Source organism: Prunus mume, linkage group LG1, assembly GCF_029339155.1.
Source record: "Prunus mume cultivar Tortuosa linkage group LG1, ASM2933915v1, whole genome shotgun sequence".
NCBI lineage: Eukaryota > Viridiplantae > Streptophyta > Magnoliopsida > Rosales > Rosaceae > Prunus > Prunus mume.
This window is the reverse complement of record NC_142698.1, coordinates 2,288,083-2,313,556: the sequence shown is the minus strand read 5'-3', so window position 1 is coordinate 2,313,556 and position 25,474 is coordinate 2,288,083. Positions and strand designations below refer to the sequence as shown.

Here is a 25,474-nt window from a genome sequence, read left to right as displayed (position 1 = left end):
CTCTTTCTGAGACTTCGTTTTCCAATTCCAACTAGATTTAGAAGAAAGAAAGAAACAAGTAGTGAAATAGAAGAAGAAGAAGAAGAAGAAGAAGAAGAAGACCTTTCTCTATTAATTTGAAGCTTTCAGGTTTGGTGGGCGACCTCAGTTCTTCTGACCTGCTTCTTCACGACCCTTATTTTGTCCTCTTCCTCTTACTATAAAATTCCAAGAATTCCCCAAATTCACTCTCCAAAATCCTACTTTTTTCTCCACAAAATTCTCCAATTCTCCCCAATTTTCTCATCAAATTCTCGCGGATCAGAACCGTATTTGCCTTAATTTATTGTCAGGAAAGAGAACGAGATTCAGATAGAGAAAAATGTTTAACGGAATGAATATGATGGATCCTGAGTTGATGAGACTTGCTCAGGAGCAGATGAGTCGCATGTCACCCGCCGAGTTGGCGAAGATCCAGCAGCAGGTTAATTTCGACTTTCTATTTTTCAATTTGTTATTTTTCCAAATCTTAGGGTTTAATTTTCAATTTTATGTGATTGTGTTCATGGTTTTAGTTTTCAGTTGAATTTTCAACGTATTTATTTAGTGGTTTAGTTTGTAATGGTTGATTTTTATGTTTGAGTTGCATTGCAGATGATGGCTAATCCAGAATTGATGAGGATGGCCTCCGAGGGCATGAAGAACATGAGGCCTGAAGACTTGAAACAGGCTGCAGAGCAGTTGAAGCAGACCCGTCCGGAAGAGATGGCTGAGATTGGTGAGAAGATGGCTAGTGCATCGCCTGAAGAGATAGCAGCTATGCGTGCCCGTGTTGATGCCCAGGCCTCTTACGAATTGAATGCAGCCCAGATGCTGAAGAATCAGGTATGTAGTAGTCATCTTAAGATCAACCGTTAATCGACGATGTTCTTTTTTCTTTATGATTTCTTCGTGGATTGAACACCTTTGCTATGGTTAGAGAACTATGATTGAATAGTTAATCTCACATAGGATGAAAATTGTGCCCAAGTTCTGACCACCCAAGATCCGACATTAGTGTAATTGAAGTTTGGTATTCCCAAAAAATGGGCTGTAATGCACTAGATAAAGTTTGTTGCATCATACCACTTTACCTTACTTCTCATTGAGACCAAGCCACACATGAGCGAAGCTTCACGACAAGGGAACGGGATTTGAATCCAACTAGACCGAAACCTTTCAAACATACTTTTTATTATAAAGCACTAAGTAACTTTTGTTAAAGGTCTTCAGCAAGCACACAGAACACCAACCTAATCATCACAAACCGGGAAGAGTCACAATCTGATACGCATCTCCTCTGTCTATGTTATTCTTTGTCTGCCAGTGGATCAAACTAGAACCTTTTCTTTTAAAAAGCTATCCATGAATAAGTACGTCTCCAGATTTTATTTTCTAATTGTGGCTACTTCTCCGTCTTGATATACTGAATTTTCAGTGCTCCTCATCAAATATTAGATTCTAATATGTTTTCTCACCCATTGTACCTTTGCCTGCGAAAAGACCTCATCTCTAGAAGTCCGGGTCACAGGGCGTCCCTCGCGTGGTAGGATTCAAAACCTCTCCTCGCTCTTGTGGTGGCCACTTAGATATTATTGGGTCTATAATTCTTATCATTAGAGGATTTTGGACAGAATATATTAAGACTCATTCCACTTTGTTTTTATTTTTTAATATGATCAAATGATTCTTGGCTTTCTTAGTGCAACCTGATTCTCCAAGTGTTAAGGTTCATTTCTATTTCCTTTAGATTAGATTTCTAATTTTGATCATTTGAGGTAAATCATGATCACGATAGCAGAATGATACATCCTACATGAGTCATGAGCGATAAACTTGTATCACATATTACATAAAAGAAAGTGGTAATTTGTTGCAATAAATTTTTCTTCCTGGAGTTAGATTTTTTGAAATAAAAGAATGTGATGCATTGACACCACAAGAATGTAATGTAGTACAAAGCGCAAGACTGAAAATAAGAGAGAATAAAATAATTGAACTGATATAGTGATAACACAACTTCTGTGAGATATAGAATTAAGATTGTCACTTGGGAAAGTTGACCCAAGCTCAACCCAAACCCTACCCTGATAATGGACAAGTTGGGCTTAGGGATTTACAAGGTTTAGGGTTAAAGTTGAGAAATTTCCGACCTGAAATTGGGTTGGGCTAGGTCTAAGGTATCCCAGGCCCAAGCCAACCTGAAGCTGACATGTTCTGTAATAAATTTTTAATTATATACATGTCAACAATGCACTCATGTTATGACATGTGTATGTATTTTATACTGTACCCTATGATTTACCCTATCAGCTACTCATTTTTTTACACGTGAATTAGTCACCCCACGTGGCTGTGTAACGGTCACACCCAAGTGTTTTCTGATTCTCTCTGATCCAAATCCAATTCCAAATCCATGCATACAACTGTGGTATGGGCCGGGTTAGGGCTAGGAAAGAAAGGCTGATGATTGGACTGTGTTAGGATTGGGTTTGAAAGTCTAGATATCTGGTTCCTTTCCTGATTTCCTGCCCTATAGAATTGTTTTATAATGCTTAAGAAAGGATTAAAGAAAAGTATCGTTTAAAGTTGGACATTGTTTCTTCATACGTTTTAACAATGTTTTGGCATCTAATTTCTTTTTTATATTATGTATCACTTTTGCAGGGAAATGCACTTCATAGCCAGGGCAAGTTCAATGACGCCTTGCAGAAATACTTGCTTGTAAGTGCAACTATTATAATATTATTTTGTTTTTTATTTTTATTTATTTTTTGGTTCTTTTCCTTAACAGTGCAGAGTCAGCACTCTTAACTGGTTTTAAATATTTGTGTGTAAAATCCTAGGCCAAAAAAAACCTGAACGGTCTTCCATCATCTAAAGGCAGATCGCTTCTGATGGCATGCTCACTCAACTTAATGTCTTGTTACTTGAAAACAAAGCAGTATGATGAATGCATAAAGGAAGGTTCTGAGGTATATGTGGACGCATGCACAAAGACACATCTTCATTGTTCGTCTTGCTTGCAAGCTCCTAACTTGATCTAAAATCATGCATTTTTTCACTTCAGGTTTTGGCTTATGATGCAAACAATGTCAAAGCTCTTTACCGGAGAGGTCAAGCATATAAAGAAATGGGTCTATTAGAAGTGAGTATTATTACTAAACATACATATATGTTTTGTTCGCAGAGAATTCTGAAGCATCATTTGTAGCCTATTTGGTTTCCTATATTTTTGGATAGCTGTTTCCTTTACCTAATGGTCTTTGTTGCATAACTTAGGATGCTGTCTCTGATCTGAGCAAGGCACATAAAGTTTCCCCTGATGATGAAACTATTGCAGATGTTTTAAGGTACAGCCCTTTCTTTTTCTTTTTGTTCATTTCTAAATCACAGTGCGGATCATTATGTTGCTGGTATTCAAATATGTTGTATATAAGAATGATATATGTGTCATAATTAACACTCAATTATATGACTGTTTGAGCAGTGAGACATAGCCTTTTTGTTCCTAATTTTTTTCAAATGCTAGGCTAGAAAAAAGATACTGTTTTGAAATTGTAAATAACATTTATTGTTGTCACAGAGATACTGAGGAAAAATTGGGTGAAGAGGGAGTTCAGTCTACACGAAGAGGTAACTTTTTTTTTTTCCACCTACTTTTCTCCTAAATTCTTATCTTAGATGCATGGGGCCTGTATCATATAAGTTTCAGATTTCAAATCTTTGTTAGGATATTGAATTTTGATTATTTGATAGGATTAGTAATTGAAGAAATAACTGAAGAAGTTGAGACTGTGCCATCTGCTAACCATAAAAGCTCATCTACAAACCATTCTCCGGCACAACCAAAGGAAAGTAATGACATTTCTAAGACTCGGATTGCAGCTAAGCCTGAGGTTCTGCCAACCAATTCAGAGCATTTGGAGGCTTTAAAAAATAACCCGGAAGCTATCAGGTTTGTTTTGTTTGTGAACAAACTGCACCTTCTGATTATGATTGATGGTGTTTAAGATACATGATAATTTAATAAAAACTGTTGAGTTTGGAGCATTTGATATATAAAACTAATCCACTTTCTTTTACCAGTTGGTTTTAATCATCTTGTCATTCTTTTTAAGTTTCTTATTTGCGGAAGTTTAAGAAACTTAAATAGGAACTATAGGAATCTTGTGAGTTACAAAACTGTGCAACTTAAGTTCAAAAGTTGCTGTTATAAGGGATAGGTCATATTGAGCAATGCGGTGAAGTGTGGAATGTGTGAATCTAGTGGCAGTCAAATGCGACACATTTTCATGTTCATTACATAAGCCACATTTTCATATGCCACAGATGTTTATAAACATTTTGAATTTTGAGTGTGGCCATGTGCTCATATGTGCTCATGCGCATTTAGGAGAGATGAGGGTAGATTGAAGTTGGGATACATGCCGAATATGGTATTTCAATTCAATCTGAATGACTAATATTAAGCAGTTATTCAGCAATATGAAAGCCATAAACAATGGAAATCGGATAAAAGCGGAACTCTCTGTTGCTTTGACTCTGAGAACTGATATAAAGTTCCAAATAGCTTGTCACCAGAAATTATAATATTGATAAGTTCATTTGTTTGTTTTGAATAGAAGTTACCATGTATGCAGCTTTAAAAAAATAAATAAATAAAATCTACTCATGCAGCTTATATGCGTCCATATGACATTATAATTGTTTGTCTGTCTGGTTTACAGATCGTTCCAAAATTTCATTTCAAATGCTGATCCTAACGCTCTGGCTGCTTTGAATCCTGGAAATTCCGAAGAGGTTCCTGCTGACATGGTTAAGACCGCCTCAAACATGATCAGCAAAATGTCACCTGAAGAACTACAGAAAATGCTTGAATTGGCTTCCTCATTTCAGGGGGATAATCCTTTTTTAAAGGGAGGTTCCAGTTCTAATATCAACAATTCAGTAACTCCGAACATGTCTCCGGATATGCTTAAAACTGCATCTGATATGATGAGTAAAATGCCACCGGAGGAGCTTCAGAAAATGTTTGAAGTAGCATCTTCTTATAAAGTGAAAGACTCTAATACAACACCATCATCTGTTGGGGCTAACAGAAGAAGTTCATCAAATTATTCAGAAAGCCGTGAAAACTCTGCAGTAAATGCAACTCATGATGTAGATGAAACTAGCTCCCATGGAATGTTTCCTAATCTGGGAAGTGCTTCTCAATCAAGCTTCCCTGCCTCTGCTGTTGATATGCAAGAACAAATGAGAAACCAAATGAAGGATCCTGCAATGCAACAGGTTTGTACACTAAGAATTTGAGACTTTTTTCCTTTTATTTACATATGAAATCATACTAATGTTGCTATCATAAGGGTTTGAACCTTACGCTTTTGAAGGATAACGGGTTGATGTGTTTTTTGGTAGAACAATTAAATCTTGCACGATCGTGTATACCACTTTTTAAGTTTGGTTGTTTTCTCCCGCAGATGTTCTCATCCATGATTAAAAATATGAGCCCAGACATGATGGCAAACATGGGCGAGCAATTTGGTTTGAAGCTTTCTCGGGAAGATGCCGCAAAAGCTCAGCAAGCCATGTCTTCTTTGTCGCCACAGGACTTGGACAGAATGGTAACTTCCTACTAGATTTAATGGCTTTGATTGTCAGTGCATTGTTCCATGCTTTGTTAATACTTATCATACAAGTCTGGATGTCTAACCAATTTTAAAATATTTAAATTTTTGTTACGTGATGTTACTAAATTAAAAAAGGTTTCTTTTGTTTATTCATCATAATGTGAAGGATTTGTTATGCTTTAATAATGTTGATATTCAATTATTAAAGTACATGAAGTGTTATTGCCATAGTTGTGAATCAGATTATCAATGTTCCCCCCTCTTTTTATTTTTGTTTTAAAAAAACAGACATCTTAGTTTAGGATTCAGTTGAGTGAATATTATTGTGCTATCGAGTGCTTTGTCATGGAAACATATGATTCCATTGTTTTAGACACTATTTTTGTGCAGCCAAGTGAAGCTTTAGTTTATTGTTCACTTTCCTGTGCCATGAGCCTGAAAAACTAGGACCAGTTGTTCAGACCTGTAAACTATCAAAATTAAAAGAGTGTTCATAGCTATTGGGCCATTATGTAGAGGATTTATTTTCATTTTTCTGATATTAGTGCATCTTTTCTTTCTGAGTTGCAAAGATGAATTTAATTAATTTTTCTTCTTCTGTAACTTGTCGTTGCAGATGAAATGGGCAGATAGGATTCAAAGAGGAATGGAAGGTGCAAGGAAGACAAAGAATTGGTTGCTAGGGAGAGCTGGTTTGGCTTTGGCAATATGCATGCTCATTTTAGCTGTAGTGCTTCATCGTTTGGGCTACATCGGTGGTTAGAGTGTAATTTTGTTCGTGCTTTATGAAAGAAGCATTCGGAGTCCAACCTCTAGCTAAGTGACACTTCCAAAGCCAATGTCTCCCTGAATGCATCAAGAGAGGTGCTGTGTCACGGTTATTTATCGTCTAGCAAAGGAAGAAAATGGGAGAGGGTGGGAGGAGGGGTGGTTCTTCAATGGGTAAAGATAGTCCCATGATCTCTTTTTGCACGTACGTCATCACTAGTCGTAGCATTATTTGATTTGTTGAGACTGGCTTGCATTTGCTTTTGCATAATTGGAATCTCGCAAAAGGGATCCATTATGGAATTGATTTGCACTACTTTCTGTAAAATTATGGTAATAATAAGTAATCTAATCCCTGAGCGTATGAGATGTTTGATGTGTTCTGATTATTCTCTGTATTCTGTCTTTCAAAATGGAAAAGGCGAAAAATATAATATTGTGAGGAATCAAGGTTTCACCATCTCCATCAATACCCAATAAATTATGCTAAAAACTCTCCTTTACCAAAAGAAATTAGGATCCCTCTTTGGCGCATCTCATGATTATTTGAAGAAACAAAATAAGAGCATTCGCGCATGCATTTGATGTCATGGGTTGTATTTACACCTTCATCGAGCTAGCTTGAATTGACAAATTTATCCTACAAGCCTTTGCTAACACTAACATCTAAGAGTATCTACAATCATGTTCTTTAATTTTTAGTTAAAATTTAACTAAAAACATACAAAAGCTATTTTAGAAACTTTCTATTAAATTTTTTAATTCCAATCACACTTTCTAGTTTAAGGACTCATAAATGCTACAACTCTTTTTTTTTGTTTTTTTGGACGAAATCTACCAACTCTTTTTTAATTGGTCAATCTCTATAAAAAAATATATATAAAAAAAATAGTTAGCATTAATTAAAGCAATGATTTCCACTCCTATTTTATCCACTTACACTCCTTTTTTAGGAGAAAAAAGAGTGGGGAAATCACCACTCTTAATTAAAAGTTTAAAATAGTCATAAAATAAAGCAGCATTAAATTATAGGGAGGAAGCCACTATGAGTCTCTTCTCTCTCCTCAAATTAAGAGTTCCTAGAGGTCTCCATATTTTAGAAGGTAGATAAGGAGCATAGTTAAAATTATATTATTCCATTCCTCCTTAAAATTTGTCTAAGGATGTGGTTTAGAGAGCCTATTGTGGATGCTCATGCTTCCTATTTCTTACTAAAATTTAGCTAAAAACACACAAAAAACTATTTTAGGAGCTCTCTAAAAAATTTAAACTCCAACCATTCTCCCTAATTTGGAGAGTCATAAATGTTTTACTTCTTTTTGTCATAAATACTTTATTTCTTTTTAAAGGCTTATTTATGTATATGCTCCATGTGCTTTCAAAATAGTCTTAGATTATCACTTGTTTTTTGAAACGTCTCAATATACCATCTACATTTTTAATAACTGTCACACGTTACTTATTTCGTCAGTATTAAGAGACGTTCCGTTATGTGATGTGGCCCCCACTTCTTTTCAATTGCTTAACAATGGAGAGGAAGGGTTATTCAGTTTGAGAAATGGGGGTATTTGGGAGAGAATGGGAAATTGGGAAAAGAAGGGTAAGGTTTATGAAAATATGAGGTGCGGTTCGGATTTGGGAGAATCTGGAGAAGAAGGTTATAGTTTATGAAACTCTAAGGTAGAGTAGGGTTTATGAATCTCTGAGGTGGAGTTCGGATTTGGGGATTTTAGATTTGGGAATTTCAGATTTGGGAGGAAAGGGGATTTCAGATTTGGAGGTTCAGTTGCTTCTTCTCTGTGTGAATACTGACTGAATTGAAAAAGACATGGAAACATGAGAAGCAAGGCATGCCCAACAATGTCATTGTGGAAAGTTAGCACGGATGCAGACTTCGTAGACCACTTCAACCCAGGGCGGAGATTTCTAGTTTGCCCAAGACACAGTAGTAAGAATGTTTAAGATCAAATTTTCAGTCATTGTTTTGGGCATCGTCATATCCCAAATCTTTAGCCATTCCAAATAGCTCTAATATGGACATATAGTCAACCTCACAATAATCAAACCAACTGACTTCAACACCTAAATAAGACCATTCACTGTCACTTGACCCATTTTTAACTAGTTTACCTCCACGGAAAAACTTAAATGTAACAACCTCGTCAACATCTTTATCTGTGTAAGAAGTATGAGGAAGATTCACTTAACAAACCGACAAAGGTAACAAAGACAATACAAGGACCACATCAGGACAGGCACAAAGTAAAAAAGTATACCAAAAAAAAAACTCCAGTAACAGTTCAATGCAAATGCCAACAACAAGAAAAATGAGTGAAAATGAGTCCATTTACATATGGGTTGACAACCTCCAGATTCTCTAAGCACCACCATCTTTGCACTTTCTAGCCTTAAAGTTCAACGCCAAACAGTGATTTCTTCTCCAGACTCTCCCAAATCCGAACCGCACCTCTGATTTTCATAAACCCTAGCCTTCTTCTCCCAATTTCCCCTTCTCTCCCAAATACCCCATTTCCTCAAACTGAATAACCCTTCCCCTCCATTGTTAAGCGATTGAAAAGAACTGGGGACCACATCATGTAACGGAACGTCTCTTAATCTGACGGAATAGGTAACGTGAGACAGTTATTAAAAGTGTAGGTGTTATATTGAGACGTTTCAAAGAACATGTGGTAATCTGAGACCACTTTGAAAGCACATGGCCCTTTTTACATTTAATTATTTTTTGTTGGCTAATTGAGTTTGCAACTCTTCTTTTATAGATTGATTGGTCACGCTAGTTGGTGAATGTTGATTATCATTGTCATCATTTGAATATTGATTGTTACGATTCAAATCTCCACCCAAAAGATAGAAGAATCACCACTTTGAGAATCCATCTAACCATAGAAAAGAGACACAACAAAAAACACTCTAGCAAGCGAATGAACATCCAATATAAATAGCTAAATTCCAACAGTAAAAAGAATTCCAGGAGTTGTTGGTCTTTCATTGTGCAAAAGCTTTCAATTAAAATTCTATTTTTTGATGAACTCCAATTCAAATTTCATTTTGGGTTTTGTAGCAAATAATGCCAACAGTAAAATGTATTCAATTCAAGAGTTGTTGGTCTTTGGTTGTGCAATTCAATTTTGATATTCGAATGGTTTTTGTGTGTTAAAAGTGTTTGTGTTTTGCAAAATACCTACAGGGGAAAGAACTAGGCTTAATTATGTACATGCCCCCTGTGCTTTCAAACTTGTCTCAGATTACCACATGTGTTTACAAACGACTCAAAGTACCCCCCAACCTTTTAAAAACCGTTTCAGTTACCCGTTCCTTCATTTTTTGACGTTCCGTTATGAACGTTGGGCCCCACTTCCTTTTTCTTCTTTTTTTCTAGAATAGCAGCCCCTCCCTTTGTTACTGTTCATCCGACCAATTTTTGTGCCACCATCTCCTCCTCCGGCCACCCCAAGGGACGGCATGTGTATCAAAAGAACCAGACATTGTCTTCTACCAGTCTCACATCTCTGCTGCCAACCGTGCTGGATTGTCGGAAAAAGCAAGAAATTGGCGGTTTTATCCAAAATCTCCATCACTCGTTCGGGCGATTCCGAGCACCATTTGCTTCTATTGGTATGGTTTTCAACTTCTCAATTGTTCTTGCTGCTAGTTGTGTTGGTTAGGAGAAATTTCGAGTTTTGGAGGGTAAATAAGCGATGAATAGTAACAAAGGGAGGGGCTCTGGAATTGGGGAGGGGAAGGAGGAGAAAAAGAAGAAAAAAGAAGTGGGGCCCAACGTTAATGAGCGTCAAAAAAACTACGGGTAGCGTGAGACGGTTTTAAATTGTTGAGGGTACTTTGAGTCGTTTGCAAACACAGGTAGTAATCTGAGACAAGTTTGAAAGTCATAGGGGGCATGTGTGTACATAAAATTAAAAAAATGATGCTAGAAAAAATTGTAAAATTAAAGACATCATTAAATAAATGTTTAAAATAATAATAAAATATAGTAGCATTTAATTATAGGGAATCACTAGGAGCCCTTTCTCTTTCCTCAGATTTAGGAGCTTTTAGAGGCCTTCCTATTTTAGGAGCAAGATAGATAGCATGATTGGAGGTGGGTTTTTCAATTTCTCCCTAAATTTTAGCTAGGGAGGTGGTTTAGAGAACTCATTGTCAAGCAAGCACAAAAGTGGATCTCTTATTTATCACATCATCAATTTAACATTTTTTTTGCTCTTTTTTTCCCTTGTAAAATACCTAAAAGTTTTATAGTTCAAATTATGAGACCCTCAAGGTAAGTATTGAACTTTGACCCAAAAAAAAAAGAGTTGAAGCCTTGAATGCCTCATCTTTGCAAATGACTAAATATTATTAGGGGAATGCTAGCAACCTTCTCTTTTAGATCTTCTCCCTTTTTAGCTTGACATGTGTCATTCTCCTTACGTTTAAAACAATGTCATTAATATATTATACAAGCTAACTTTTGCTTTCCAAGTTTACCCTTATTAAATGTATTCAATTTATCCAAGAAAAATTCACAACTTTCTTACCATATTATATATATTTTTTATAAAGAAAATGTCTATGCTTTTTTAAAAGAGGAAATGTCCCTTTTTTTTTTTAAACATCAAATTTAGAATTATTTTTTTTAAAAGGGCATTTCCTCTTTTTAAAAAAAGCAAAAAATTTCTTTAAAAAAAAATAATGAAAGTTAAAAAAAATTTAATAATATGGTAAGAAAGTTGTGAAATTTGTTTGGATAAATTGAATACATTTAATAAGGGTAAACTTGGAAAGCAAAAGTTAGTTTGTATAATATATTAATGACGTTGTTTTAAATGTAAGGAGAATGACACTCAAGAAAAATGGAGAAGGTCCAAAGAGAAGGTTGTTAGATTCTTCATATTATTATAGTGGATGGAGTAATTGCTCCTCTAAAAAAGATCCTCAGTTCAAATCCTAACATCTATATAATATATGAGTTTAATATGTTATCGTCCATTTCAGTAAGAAATGTCCTTTTAAAAAAGCCTCGTCTTTCTTACTCTTGGTCTTCCAATAACTAGAAGTCTACAAGATTTTAATTATTGTGTATGCGTAATTGGCCGGACTCATATACACTAGTGCGATCCACTAAGTAGCTAAGGCCAGAAAAATTCCTCTCGGAAAATTGACCACCATTATATTTTACATTTCATTTCACAGTCACATCAACCTGAAAGCTACAGCTCAACCACTTCCAAAGGTTTTATGAAAAAAAAAGAAAAAGAAAAAAGAAAGAGAAAAGGTCAAAATGTGATGCAAATCTGTAATAGTTTGAAGGCAAAATTCTGACGCTGGCAAAATATATAAGTTCACATTATTAACAAATTGATAAGATTGCCTGCGGCTGCATGTACAGTGCAGCCCACCTCTCCTGTTCTCTTTCTTTCTCACTAGAGGCAATATTGTACACGCGAAATATTGTACATCGAATATCCATTAACCCATTAAGCTCAAGGGTATTTTTGTAAATTTATCTTCTTTTGTTTTTTTCCTTCTTTTCTCTTTCTTCTTTTTCGTCTTTTTATACATTTATTTTTTGGTTTTTTTAAATTCTTAATACGGGTTATTGTATCGTGTCTTGTGATTCGCAAATTGTAACGGATCGTGTTCGTGTTTGACATTTCTAACCCGTTTTCTTATTGTGTCGTGCCGTGTCAACCCGTTAAGAAAAGCGAATTGACATGAACACGACACGAACACTGCAAACACGACACGAATGCGAGGCCAAGTGAGAACCTTCACACGTTTTGGTTTTGGTTTTGGTTTTTTCCTTCATCCAAAGCTCTGCACGTTTAGTTGGCCTCACGTTTTTATTTTATTTGTAATTATTTGAGCTGCCAAGCCCAGTGATATGGACGCCCGTCAAACTCCAAACCATTTTCATTTTGATTGACAGCTCAACCAATGGTCTAGCTGCCATCCATTCATTATTGTTGGTTTTTTCAAATTGGTGCCCCAATTTTTCAATTCCATCAAATCGTAGATATTTCGTCCTTAAAAAAAAAAAAATATTCAAATCGTAGATAAACCAAACTACAATATATAGAGGCAAATTGTTACTTCGGAATATCTGATAAAATCAAAACAGTATAAAGAAGATTAGCATAATTTATCGTAAGAATGACACACATAGATCGAGAATAGTGCATAAAAAAAGGCAACGGTAGACTAACAAACTTGACTACAAATGTCCAAACCGAAATACATATCTGCTGTAACTAGTTTTATGTTTTAACAGATTATACTAGAGTGGTTAAATTTGTTCATCGAATAATTTGACATGCTTAAACCGATCAAACAACTAGCCCATGAACCTCAACCATATAAACTGAAACCACGTTGGGGTGGAGAAATTTCTAGAAAAGCCCCAACCCTAATTCTTTTTTTTTTTTCAGTTCATTTCCTGCCACAAATAAAATTCCTCCTCAAAAAAATCTCTCATATTTCACTTTCATGCCCTCTCTGACTCCTCGTGTCCACGTGGAGCGATTCTGCTGGTTGCCACGTATTTCCCATTTCGCACGCCCCCTTTCAGTTTTCTTCTTCGTCTTCCCAAACAAAACTATATATATCTCTCACACCGTAATTCGATTTTTCTGCCGAAAGATTCGCTCCCTCTTATCCCGTCCGTTTCGCTCTCTCTCTCTCTCTCTCTCTCTCTCTCTCTCTCTCTCTCTCTCTCTCTCTCTCCATATCCCATTTGTAGCCCTCCCTCTCTTTCATTTTGGGTTTGGGTTCTCTAGCTTTCTGGGAAAAATATCTTCCCCACGAAATAAAATGAATCCAAAACAATCCCAATCTCCCCTGCCCCATAATCCAATCTTCGTCCCCAATTTTCTCAATTGAACCCTAATTTCACCCAATTCCGTTCCCAATCCTCCTCCATTTTTAAGCCCCGATGACTCGGAACTCCTCGTTTGAATCGCCGCCGTCGACTCGGCCGTTACATCGCGAGAAGCGCCGAGTCGGCGAAGTCGCCGGCGGCGCGGCAGCGGAGTGCGCGGCGGTGTGCTGCTGCTGTCCCTGCAGCGTGATGAATCTGCTGATACTGACTGTGTACAAGGTCCCAAAGGGGCTGTGCAGGAAGGCCTGGGCCAATACCAAGAAGAAGCGGCGGTGCGTGGCTCAGAAGAAGGGGCTGCTGCAGCCCAGGCCGAAAGGGCTCGCCGGCGGCGCCCTCTTCAGAGATGACATGGACACCAATAGAGACGCCGACGACCACGGCGATGAGAAGCAGAACGACGCGGAATCGGAGGGCGCAGATTTGCTGGAGAAGGAGATGTGGGCCCGCTTTTACGGAGCCGGCTTTTGGAGAAGTGCTTCTCAGAGAGAATTATGATGAATGTCGTTCTTTGGGCCCTCATGTCGTTTCTTCGATTCGGTAGCAAGCACTGTTCTATGTCGTCGTCGTCGTCGTTTTTGAGTGTACATAGAGTAATTGGAGATGTCGTTTTCGTGAGGCGGGATATTATGCTTCGGGAGAGATACGATTGAGTGATTGATTGGCCTAATTTGGTCTGTCAGTGTTTTGTAAATGAGTGAATCTATGAAGTCGGCAGCATCAGGACCAAAGCAAAAAAAGAATATCGTTTATGGCTTTTGAGTAAAACCACTGGGTGTGATTCGTGAATGGTAGTTTTACAGTGTTCACATATTTTAACCTAAAATATTACATAATATAATGTTAAACCTTGGAAACCTGGTTAATAATTTATCCATGTTGTTTATAAGCAATTCAGAGAAAACGCTTGCTATGAAAATATGTTTTGGATCCCCTTCTTTTATTTCCTAAATCAAGATATTTCTTTGTTTTCGTTTGTTTTGAATCTTCATGTTCACTTGATTTTTGACTTTTGTTAAGATGTAAGCGGTTAAGAACAATTACCTTTGTTTTTCAGATCCGTTTTGAATTTGCCTCCATATTATAAGGCAATATCAGTTAGGGTTTGGTTATGTTTAACCACTCTTTGCTAGAGACGTAGTTTACACAATAGTCTAGTGAAAGCAAGACCAACTTTGTCTAGTTTGCAAATTGAAGGGGCATGTGTGTGTGTTATTGGGGAAGAATTCTCTGATAATCAAGTCAGTAAACTTGGTTGGTTAGTAACTTAGTGGAACTAAACACTATGGCTTAAAGCTTAAAGTATTCCGTACAAAGAGGATATGTATAGTAGTACGTCTGAGAAAAATTTCAATAAGAATGTTCCTGCCATGTGATAATCTAATTAAAAGATAGAATACGACCAACTTCTTTTATGTCTTGAAAACACATCTTTTTTTTTAATTAAATTGTATTGACACTCAACACTATCATGTAAACTTACTTGTTTATATTACCAAGAATAAGATAAAACCAATTAAGACATGTCTCTCATGGTCTTAGTCGACACATGAGACGTACGGAATAGGCAAGCTCCCTAACCTCTCGTTCGGTTAACGACGACGATGGAGGCAAGCCTAAGGTAGAAGTGGCCTTGGAACCCTCCCTTTCCCAGCCTTTTTAATATATTTATGGCCCCTTCCAGCACTAGTAAATGGTTGCTAAATTTCCATTCCAACATGCACTACACCAGAACGCGTTATTGATAGCATTACACCATAGCATTTTTACCAAAGTGCTATGAAAGATAGGGGTTCAGCACTAGTTGACCGCAAAAAAGAAAAGAGAAAACGCTATAACAAAAAAAGCACTGTGCGCGGACATTAAAAATTGGAGCGGGAGTATGAAAATTTTCAATATCGTGATAACCCTTTTCTACTCTCTCGCTCTAACTCTCTAGCGAGGAGTCATCATTAGGCCCGCGAGCCCATGGCCAATGGGGGCCCGCCCGGCCCATCGAGAAAAAGCCCGACTCGGTCGGTCCGTTGTTGAGTGGGCGGGTTTGGACTGGGTGTCTAAAGTCCGGCCTGGCCCGTTTGAGCCCAAGAAAGCCCGGTCTAGCCCACCCATAGAAGCTCGGCTCACGAGCTCACATACATATAAATCAATATATAAAAAAACCCAAGTTAGATGAAATATGGAGAAAATCATTATCTATTATCATTGTAAGAACTAAAAAAATGAAGTATGAGATAAAATATGATTTTATTAATATGGGGTTGTATAACTATATCTTTATATTTATGAGGAAAAAAAAAAAAAAGGAGACATAAACATATAGACAAATGTAAGTTGAGAACTATGAAAAAAAGAGGAAACATAGAAACATACCAAAACATAGAAAAATAAATAAAGAATTGACAAAATAATACATATTAAAAAAAATTACAAAACAAAGTTGGCCCATTTAGGCCTGGCCCGATGGGCTTTTTCAAGCCTAGCCCATGGGCTAGGCTTGGGCTTCAATTTTTAAAAATCTGGCCCAGTCCGGCCCGTTATTTTCTCTCTCCTCTTTAAAGCCCAACCCGGCCCAAGCTCATTAAATTTGGGTCGGGCTAGTCTAGCACGGCCCATTAACGAGGCCTATCTCTAGCTATCTTGCACTCTAGCTCTCTCTCTATCTCTCTCGTTACTAAAATGCTATGGAATATGAATCTTCAATAGCGTGTCAAAAGCATTATCGTATATTTGAGGCTAGTATAGCGCCATCATACACAACGCTTTCTATAACGTTATAGTAGAGTATTATAGCGTTTTTGACATGCTATCGTTAGGAAGTTGTGGTGTAGTGATGAATATATAGTAGTAAATTTGTACTATTTTATTGAAGATAAAAAAGATGTTGCATATATTGTAGTTAATAGCTACTCAGGCCTAGTTTGGGATTGCTGTCACTTTTAAAAAAAGTTATTTTTGCTGTGCTTTGAAAATAATTAGCTGTAAAGTAAAACAGCTCCATGTTTGGTAAACAATATTTTTAAAGTGTTGTTAATATAAAAAGCAATGTCAAAACCGTTTGCTAAATTTTAATATAAAATTGTTGTAACTGTGAATAATGACTAAAATAGACGTAAAATTGAAAGTGTTATGTACTAATCATGTGGTGGTAGTGGTGGTGATGAAGTGGAGGTGGTGGTGGTGATAAAGGTGGAGTTGATGGTTGTGGTAGTTGTGGTGGTGGTGGGGGGATGACAGTTGTGGAGGTGGTGGTGGTGGTGGATGTGGAGGTTTTGGAAGAGGTGGTGGTTATGGTAGGGGTGGTGGTAGTGGAGGTGAAGGAGGTGGTGGTGGAGCTGGTGGTGCCAGAGGATGAGGAGGAGGATGTGGTGGAGCTGGTGGTGCCAGAGGATGAGGAGGAGGATGTGGTGGTGGTGGCGGTGGTGGTGGTTATGGAGGTAGTGAATGTGGTTGTGCAAGTGGTGGAGTTGGATGTGGAAGTGGAGGTGTTGTCATTTTTCAAAATGAATTATAGTATTTTGGGAATTAAAAAAATTCATTAAAGATTCATCTCTGCTTCTTTTGAAAGCAGCTTTGAAAAGCAACTCAAAACTGCTTTTAAAAAGCAGGTTAAACTGCTTAAAATAATCGGGATATTTTATTTTTACCAAACACCTTAAACTGCTTAACTTTAAAGTAAAGTAGGTTTTTGGCTAAAATAAGCAATCCCAAACGGGACCTGAATAGGCCAAAATGGTTATATAATTGAACTTTGTGTTTCATGTTTTGGCTCACCCATACATTGAATGATGGTTCCGCCCCTAATGGAATGAGTTTTCCAAAATGCAACTCCAAAGTCCATTCCTACATGGGAATGATTGTTGGAAATGTTGGGAAATGATCACTAGGAGATACCTTTTATTACCATTTCCATTTTGTTTGTGTAATAACAGGAATTAAAATTTCTTCCAAAATAAAAAAAGGGAAATTTAATTAGCTTTAACATTTGCAATAATTACAACATAATTAACCTATATATATAATTGACCAAAAAAAAAAAAGCTATATATATCAACATATGATAGTCTTTTTTTTTTTTTGGTAGAAGAAAATTATATAACGTAATTGGAAAAGGCACCATGAAACATATTAGGGCTACAACAATGAATAAATAAAAAAGCAAAAATGTATTTCTAATTTATAATGTGAGGAATGTGCTCACAATAAATTGCAATAAATATTGTCCCAAGTGCCCAACAAAGAAAATCCGAAGGGGCACAAATGTTTCAAGTTCCCCCTTCATGGAAATGAATTTCAAACCCAACCCTAATGCTCTAATCTATGAACTAACAAGGAGTTTGAAATGAGTAATGTCTTTTTCATTTTGGTTTCCCTTGGGAAGGGAAAATTAAACCTAAGGAGGGAGGGTTTCATTTCCCCCCATCTTTTCCCATATGCCAGAGAACTTTTTCATATGCATGGACTCCAAACTTTTTCCTCTTGAACTTCTCGAAATGGTAGAGACAATTTGGTTGTCTCTTAATCATTCCAAGATCCTTTTGTTCTCACCTACCTCCTTGTTTATCTAGTAGTGACACATTTAAGGAATTATAATGGTAATGAATATTTCCTTTAATACATTGTTTTGCACAATATTTATTCATATATACACAAAGTAAGGGCCTTAGTACGACAATTACACAATGGAAATCCCAAAATAATAGTGATTTTACTATAAATCATGATGGATGAAACATATTAGGGCTACAACAATGAACATATGTTGCTAGAAAAGTTGACTCCAATTTGAGGTTTAGATGGTTATGTTAAATTGTTGGAAGAGTTGTCTTTCCTTACACACCCTCACAAGATGGTGCCTCCATTAAAGACACCAATCTTAGAACATTGAAATTGAAACTGCTTGAGCTTTGTTTAGGCATCAACAAGTTGATCGATCAGCAACAACGACGTGAGAGACATATAGTACGCCATGAGCAACTCGATCTTTTAACCAAGTGAAAATCAATTTCAACATGAAGTTTGGAGTGAAAGAAAATACATTACCTTTATGTCAATGTCAATATCATCATAGACTATGAAAGTACCAATATTACTTTTGAGACTTAAGAACCCAGTGTGGTTATAGCCTCCAGTTTTACAACAACTACAACTTGATCACAATCAATGCTACCACTCAACTTCTTATCAAACTCATTCTCTCATGAACTATCCCTGTTTAAATGCTCAGTTCAAAAAGTTATATTAATTGAATTCTCCATTTTTAAGCATTACTTTTGGTATAGAAAACTAGCTTAGGTATCAAAGAGTGGTAGGTTGGTACCACACTAGTACCAACTTTCAGGTGACTTCTTGGTTTCAGTGTGCAGGGCGTGCATGGGAAAAAGGCCAACTCAACTTCTCTAACTTGGGGTAAAGGAAGTTCAGAGAGTTTCAAGTATACCAAAACACTAGGGATTGAGCCTACTTTAACTTCATTATAATTGATTGAAGATTGTGCATCAACACAATTGATGTCACACACGCCATTAGATTTCATGAGATTAGAAAAAAATGAGTTTTTGAAAAAAAAAAAAATTAGCGATAATTGTATTCAATAATTAGGCACAAAAACCAAATACCCATAAAGGGTTAATACAAAGATGGATGCATGTTAACCGCAAAGAGTTAATCTAGATATAGGAGGATACACCGGCGACATTACAGAAGCTTGTATCTTCCACAAATAGCCCTAAAAGACTAAATACATTTCAACGTAACAGTCACATGCCTTAGCAATATTAGACATGAAATACAACACCCAAAATTACAAATACAACTATTAACTAACTAGCACAAGTAGAATACAAGTAAAGACTAAAACACAAATAAATACCAAAATTGCAAAGAGTTCATGGAATTATTGTGACTCAAACAACTGCAAACACAAGATGCTCAGTCACCTCATTTGTCTTCAAATCACAAATAGAAAAGAGCCATATTAATATGAAGTAGATCTATAGCATGAATCTCAAATCTACAAAAAGAAACAAACAAAACAACCAAGCACAGATAACAAACCAACCAAAACAGCAAAGCATCGGCATTGGGCCAAAGGGGAAAAAGGGAAGGAGGAGGTAGAGAGAGGGGAAGGCTGAGAAAGGAGGGGGAAGAGGAGGCGAGATGGAGAGAGAAGGGAGGGGTGAGATGTAGAAGGGATGAGGGATGAAGCAAGAAAGCCACCAACCCCCAAGGGGGTGGCGGCTGGGGTTCTCTTGCTACTAGGTTTTCTCTCAGAGGCTTTTGGGTTTAGAGTTCTCTGGCTACCAAAACAACGACACAATAACACAATTTAAATGACAAGCAACTATTTCAGGTCATTTAACAAACCCCATTCCAAACACCCCTTCTTTCGTGATAACAAATGCATGGAATTAGGGACATCAAGTCTCTCTATGTTTGGTTACACACTGATTCCTCCAACCTATTTTCATTTAAAATGCTAATAACACCCTCATTTATGATGATGATGAAAATACCTACATAGGATAGCTAAGAAATGTCTAGACCACAAGAAGTATACAAATACTTATCCTATACTTACTCTAGACAATATTTATCAATTTCTTTGTAACTCTACTTCTCACATGGTGATCTTCCAATAGTCACTCATGTTGAAAGCAATATTGGTCACAATTGCTTCAAGCCACCTGAGTTCTTCTCATTCTACTTATGTTGAATTTGATTATGGTCGTGATCGATTCAAAGTCATTGGAGGATGCATCACTACGCTTTTTGTGCACTTAACCTTATGAGGCACTGAATGCATGCAAATGAATACAAAATGGATGACACACAAATTGATAAATTACCAAGCAAATATGACACTTAATGATTTATCTCAAGATTTTAAAGCACAACAGCTTTCTTTGATTCTTTGGAAATTTAAAAATTGAAGTTGAAACCTGTAGGAAAAAGAAGCACAAGCTTATCTCTTATAGGCGCTTTCTAAAGAAGGAAAAAAAAACGTTTTACACCAAATTAGCACTTGACATAAAGGAATCAAAAATATGATTTTCCAATTCTTTGTGAATCATACAAAAATTAGGTCACAATAAGGAATAGATACAAGGAAGAAATCTTTTCCAATCAGTCTGTTAAAGAGGCCTAATTTGGATAAAAATCTTAGATCACAAAGATGACTCAATCAGACAAGAGTTGAATAATGCAGAGAAGACATTTTTAAATGTGTAAGAAAGGAAAAACAAAGTTAATTTGAAACAAACTTGCTTTAAATAAAGTCTTCTCAATCAAACTTCAATTTCCTTAAAATCAGATTTCTAGGCAAATCTTTGATTGAAAAAGGACTTCTGAGTTAGCCAAATAAGAATGCATGATTGTATGATGTTTTACCTCAAAGTGGATGCTTCATACTTATTGAAACGAATGCTAGAAAATAAGGGATTAATAGCTACATCAATTATGCCAGTAGTAGACATTCTCAAAACATGTTTACATCCTATGCTAGAGTCTAGGAAATGCCAACACAAATTTCATACTGACAAAGAAACAACGTTGAATTCATGCAATGTGCCCAAGTTAGTCCTAGCGTAGGACTAACTTGCTTGCTTGACGAATGCAACGAGTCCAAGTTTTCTAATATAAGCCCATTTAACCCCTTAGTTGGACCTGTTACATAAACGACATGGTTGGTGACCATGACAGCGACCGCAAACTGCATTGCTAACTCCCTTAATTTTCATGAACATGCGGAGGTGTGCTTATGTAACATCCCACATCGACCAACGGAGAGGGGGTGATGTGCCTTATATGTACATGCCCGATCTAGCACAAGGCCTTTTGGGAGCTCAGGAGTCATAAGAACTCCGAAGTTAGTTGGGGGCTAGAGCAATCACAGGATGGGTGACCCATTGGGAAGTTGCTCGTGAGCTCCTAGAAACAAAACCATGATGGCAAAGAGGGGGGCCCAAAACGGACAATATCAAGGCTGTGAGCCTACACACACACACACACACACAATAAAGAGAATGAGGGATGTACGTTTCCCCCTCCGACTAAAAGGCTCTTTCCTTAGCAAAATGGCTAAGTTACTCCTAGATCCTACCAATATAATTAATAAAAATTAAAAGAAACAGCCAATCAAATCTTTCTTTCTCAAGTATATTTAAGAAAATAGGAAAATAGGAAATCAAAGATATCGGTTATTTATTTACAAGCTTAACATTGGGAAAGGAATCAATCCTAAACCCTAATATATTGGCCCTCCCCACACATAAAATCCTAGCTCCGCCATTGTCCATGAAATCTTGAATAACATGGAAGATCTTCGTTTCAGAGTTGAAAGAGTGTCAAAACTAGATCGGAAGATATGTGCTTTGTTGGAATTTTAAAAAGGTTTTAAAAATTTAACCGTTTTGATTTATTTAATATTTTGGCTGTTTTATTTTATTTATGGTGGAGGTTATAAATATTTAATTTTCAGGTTTTATTTCTATATTGAATGCCTTATTTTCTAGTTTAATGTGGTGAAGTTTACATGTTATTGGATGCTTATAAAAGGCTACTCCTCCTTCACATTTGAACAACCACAATACACCATCAGAATATTCACATACCACAATCACCACCACAATATGATTCTCTCATATTCTACCTTTTATATTTTCTCTACTTATATTATTATTTTTGGGCAATGGTTATGTGATTCGGAAACATATCTATCTGTGAATGTGCTCATAGCAGATCTTGAGTTTGTGTATTAGGGTTATTTCTTGAGTCTTGTGTGTGCCTACATGTAGGGAGGCTACAAAGGCTTTAGGACAACGTCTTTGAATGGAGATTAGAGGCTATTAAGGATGATTCACCTATCTAGGCTAAGTGTAATGATGGTTCTAATATGGAATAATATCTTAGGATGGGTAGATGAATGGAGGTGGAAGTTTGGTAAGGAAGAAAGGAAGCATTTGGAGATTAGAGGCAAAATCTTCTAAGGTGAGTTAAGCTCCAGATTTATGATTTTTTTTTTAAACCTTGTTTTTAATTGATTCTAGTCCCTTTAAGAGTATTTTGAGGCACTTGAGTGATAGGAAAATTGAATTAGAAGAGTTTTGAACTTTCGTCAAATTTGTATGGTTTTAAACTAGACTTGGCAAGGAACACAACGCAATTAGTTTTGTCGAATTTGGTCAAGTTTGGTTATGTTGAATGCGGCTACAAAGGTTTGGAAATATATATATATATATATATGTTTTCTTCATATATGCAGAAAAACCTAGCTACGAGCCCAACTTCGGAGTTTGATTTCTTGTTCATTTTAGCTCCATTTGGAGTGGGGTTTGTTGGGTTAGAAACCAGAGACAATAGGCTTTAAATGTTTTATAAGTTTATCCATTTCCACTCATGTTTGTTCAGTCAAAATAAAGCACAAAAATAGGGAAAAAAATAGAGGAAAAAATGCAGAATTTTGGGGAAGATGATTAACAGTACCCTTGCCAAGCCCACTCGCATCTCCAATGAGTTGCAGCGCTTTAGCGTTTGTTCTAGCAGCCTCCGACGCATATTATTCCATATGACTCGATTTTTTGATTCAAGTTCGATGGTATATGTTTTGAGTCAATTCGAGGTTGTGCACTCGAGACGAATTTGTTTGTGAAGTGTCGGTTGATGCGGGGCCTAGGGACCCAAATGGTGACTTTTGGACAATGGGTGTTTGACCTTGTTTCGGTTTCAACACGGTATAAACCTAGGGTCATTTTCATCATTTTCGCGCATAATCTTTGAAATGCCCATGGTTGAAGTGTTAAGTTGAGGTTTACTGGTCTTAAGTGAAATAGAGCGAAAACTTCTCAATGATAATTTGGATTTGAATTTGTTCATGAATTGGATCAAAAGTGTAGATTCAACGAATCCAGCAATTTCCGAAGGGTAATTGGTACTTTAGCTAGTTGGACATGAGGTAAGGTTTCCTGATTTCCTAATGATTGGGCTATATGTGACTTTTAATCTTGGTGCTTATAAATAATACTATAAATATTAATATTATTTGATGTTATGTGAATATTATTATTAATATTGCTCCATGAATACTATTATTGATAAATTGATTTATATGATTACGTTAGGAATACGGTGTTCTTATTTGTATTATTATTCCGTAAAGATTAATTGATGTTGAGTTGCATTACATATGCCTCATAAATACAATTGTGTTTTGGGTTTGAGTGTAGTTCAAGTAGGCCCGACCCTGGGCCAGGGCAGAAAGTGCGACCGTCCTGGGACCTGGTTCAAAGGGGGCCCACAATTAATTTGTTTTGTCATTGTCAAGTCATATTTAACAGTTATATATATAATATAAAAAAGACATCTTGATATAAAGTATTGCTAGCGGTGTTGGTTAGGCCTGATTCTTAATTCGTGTCTTTCCAAAGTGAATCCCGATTGTGTTTCCTTCCTTATCTTTATTTTTTGTCCAACATTAGTGTTCAATCGTTTTGGTCTTCGTTTCTTATAGAGAAATGTATTAAATAAGCAGGTTCTTTTTAGTACTCTTATGCTTTTATATACATCTCTCATTTTATAATATTATGTAGAGATATATATAAAAAACCACATAGATACATCTCACTTTATAATATTATGTAGAGATACATCTCTCATTTTCCTTTTTTGTCTTTGATCCTTTCTTATATAGAGATATATATAAAATAAATGATATTATGTAGATCTCATTTTATAATATTCTACATCCACATAGATTTTTCCTGTGTGGTATACATATATATAAGGGTCTATTTTTAGCGTTGCCTTGGGCCTTGAAAATCTCATGACCGGCCCTTAGTTCAAGGTATATCTAAGGGGTGGGAGAAGGCCTTTAGATATATCTGAGTAAAAATGTGGAATATATTTAGGTGACAGGAGCAAAGCCTGAATATATTTAAGTGATGGAAGCAGGGCCTTTAATGAAACGTGAAAGTTGAAAAATTCGTAAATAAAAAATGGGGTTAAGGGACGGAGGCTCTAGTTCATATTTTAGGGTCTTTGGAGCCACAATAGTAAAACCCATGGTATGAGATATGCAGTCTTGTTGCCTTAAGATATGAATTAGTGGGATTAGAAGGGAGTAAGTTCATGGCATCATCGCATATACAAATTTATTTATGTGGTCTTGTTACATAATTTAGGTAACTTGTGTTGTTTGATGCTTGACACTTTGATTAACTATGAGGGGTTTGATGGTACCTACTAGACATTAGAATGCTCATACCCTGACAGATTATGCAAGATTTAAGGCGAAGTTTGTTTTCCACCAAGCTACTAGGCATTTATTGTTGATTTGTGTAATATTAGTAAGTAGTCAACCGTTTGATAAGAATCTTAGGGCATGTTTACGTATATGTAATGAGTATGGGAGGAAAGGGAATGATTTCCATTCCCGACTTCCTCTGCGTTTACTTGTAATCAGGAATGAAAAAATAAGTAGGCCTCACCTCAAAATCCATAATCACATCCCTTCAAAACTAGGTATCAGATCAACTAGGGGGGAGTAGTCGATACCATTTCCATTCTTGTTTTCTCTTAGTAACTTCCAAAAATACCCTTACCACTTTACCATAATTCCAAAACACCTCAAACCCTAAAAGACAAAACCTTCATGTCAATAAGTTCCAAGACACTCCAACTTCTTTTTCATGTTAGCGTTCCAGACACAACCTCCCAGAAGCAGCAACAATGCCTTGTGCTATGTAAGTCATTCTATCTATCTATCTATCTATCTTCTTCTTCTTCTTCTTCTTCTATCTTCTGTCTTCACATTCATCACAAAATAAAGTACGGTCATAGATAAAGACTTTTGTGGAGATTATATATCTCTTTTTTGGTAGTATGAAGATTATGTACTTAATCATATGAAGATTATGTAGGTTATTATTATTTGATTGTTTACTAGTTACGTAGGTGAAAAATATATATTTATTGGAGTTTATTTTTTCGTTTGAAATTGGCTCTGAACAAAGGTGTTATTAACATTATCATTGAACTGGGCTCTTACTGTTAATCTTGTTCAGCATATTGAGTCCTCATGTTTACACCACCTTACTGGTTTGCTGAAGAATTAGTTTGGTCTCCTTAGCCAATTTGAGAATTATATATGTGCTGTGGTGAAATGTGTAAGGTG

General features: G+C 36.4%; 2 protein-coding genes across 2 annotated transcripts; both read left to right on the top strand.

Annotated features, from left to right (window-relative positions):
* Positions 1–23: 23 nt before the first annotated feature.
* Positions 24–6,785, top strand: TPR7 (Tetratricopeptide repeat (TPR)-like superfamily protein). The gene is made up of 11 exons (XM_008232385.3): positions 24–463; positions 634–864; positions 2,686–2,742; positions 2,865–2,993; positions 3,089–3,166; positions 3,301–3,371; positions 3,605–3,654; positions 3,778–3,976; positions 4,749–5,310; positions 5,499–5,642; positions 6,265–6,785. Exons 1-11 carry the CDS (start codon positions 362–364, stop codon positions 6,409–6,411), a joined length of 1,770 nt encoding a protein of 589 aa, XP_008230607.2. The 5' UTR covers positions 24–361; the 3' UTR covers positions 6,412–6,785.
* Positions 6,786–13,065: 6,280 nt separating this feature from the next.
* On the top strand, positions 13,066–14,076 carry LOC103329849 (uncharacterized). Its single transcript, XM_008232373.3, has one exon. The coding sequence runs from the start codon at positions 13,366–13,368 to the stop codon at positions 13,804–13,806; it is 441 nt and encodes a 146-aa protein (XP_008230595.2). The 5' UTR covers positions 13,066–13,365; the 3' UTR covers positions 13,807–14,076.
* The last annotated feature ends 11,398 nt before the right edge of the window (positions 14,077–25,474 follow it).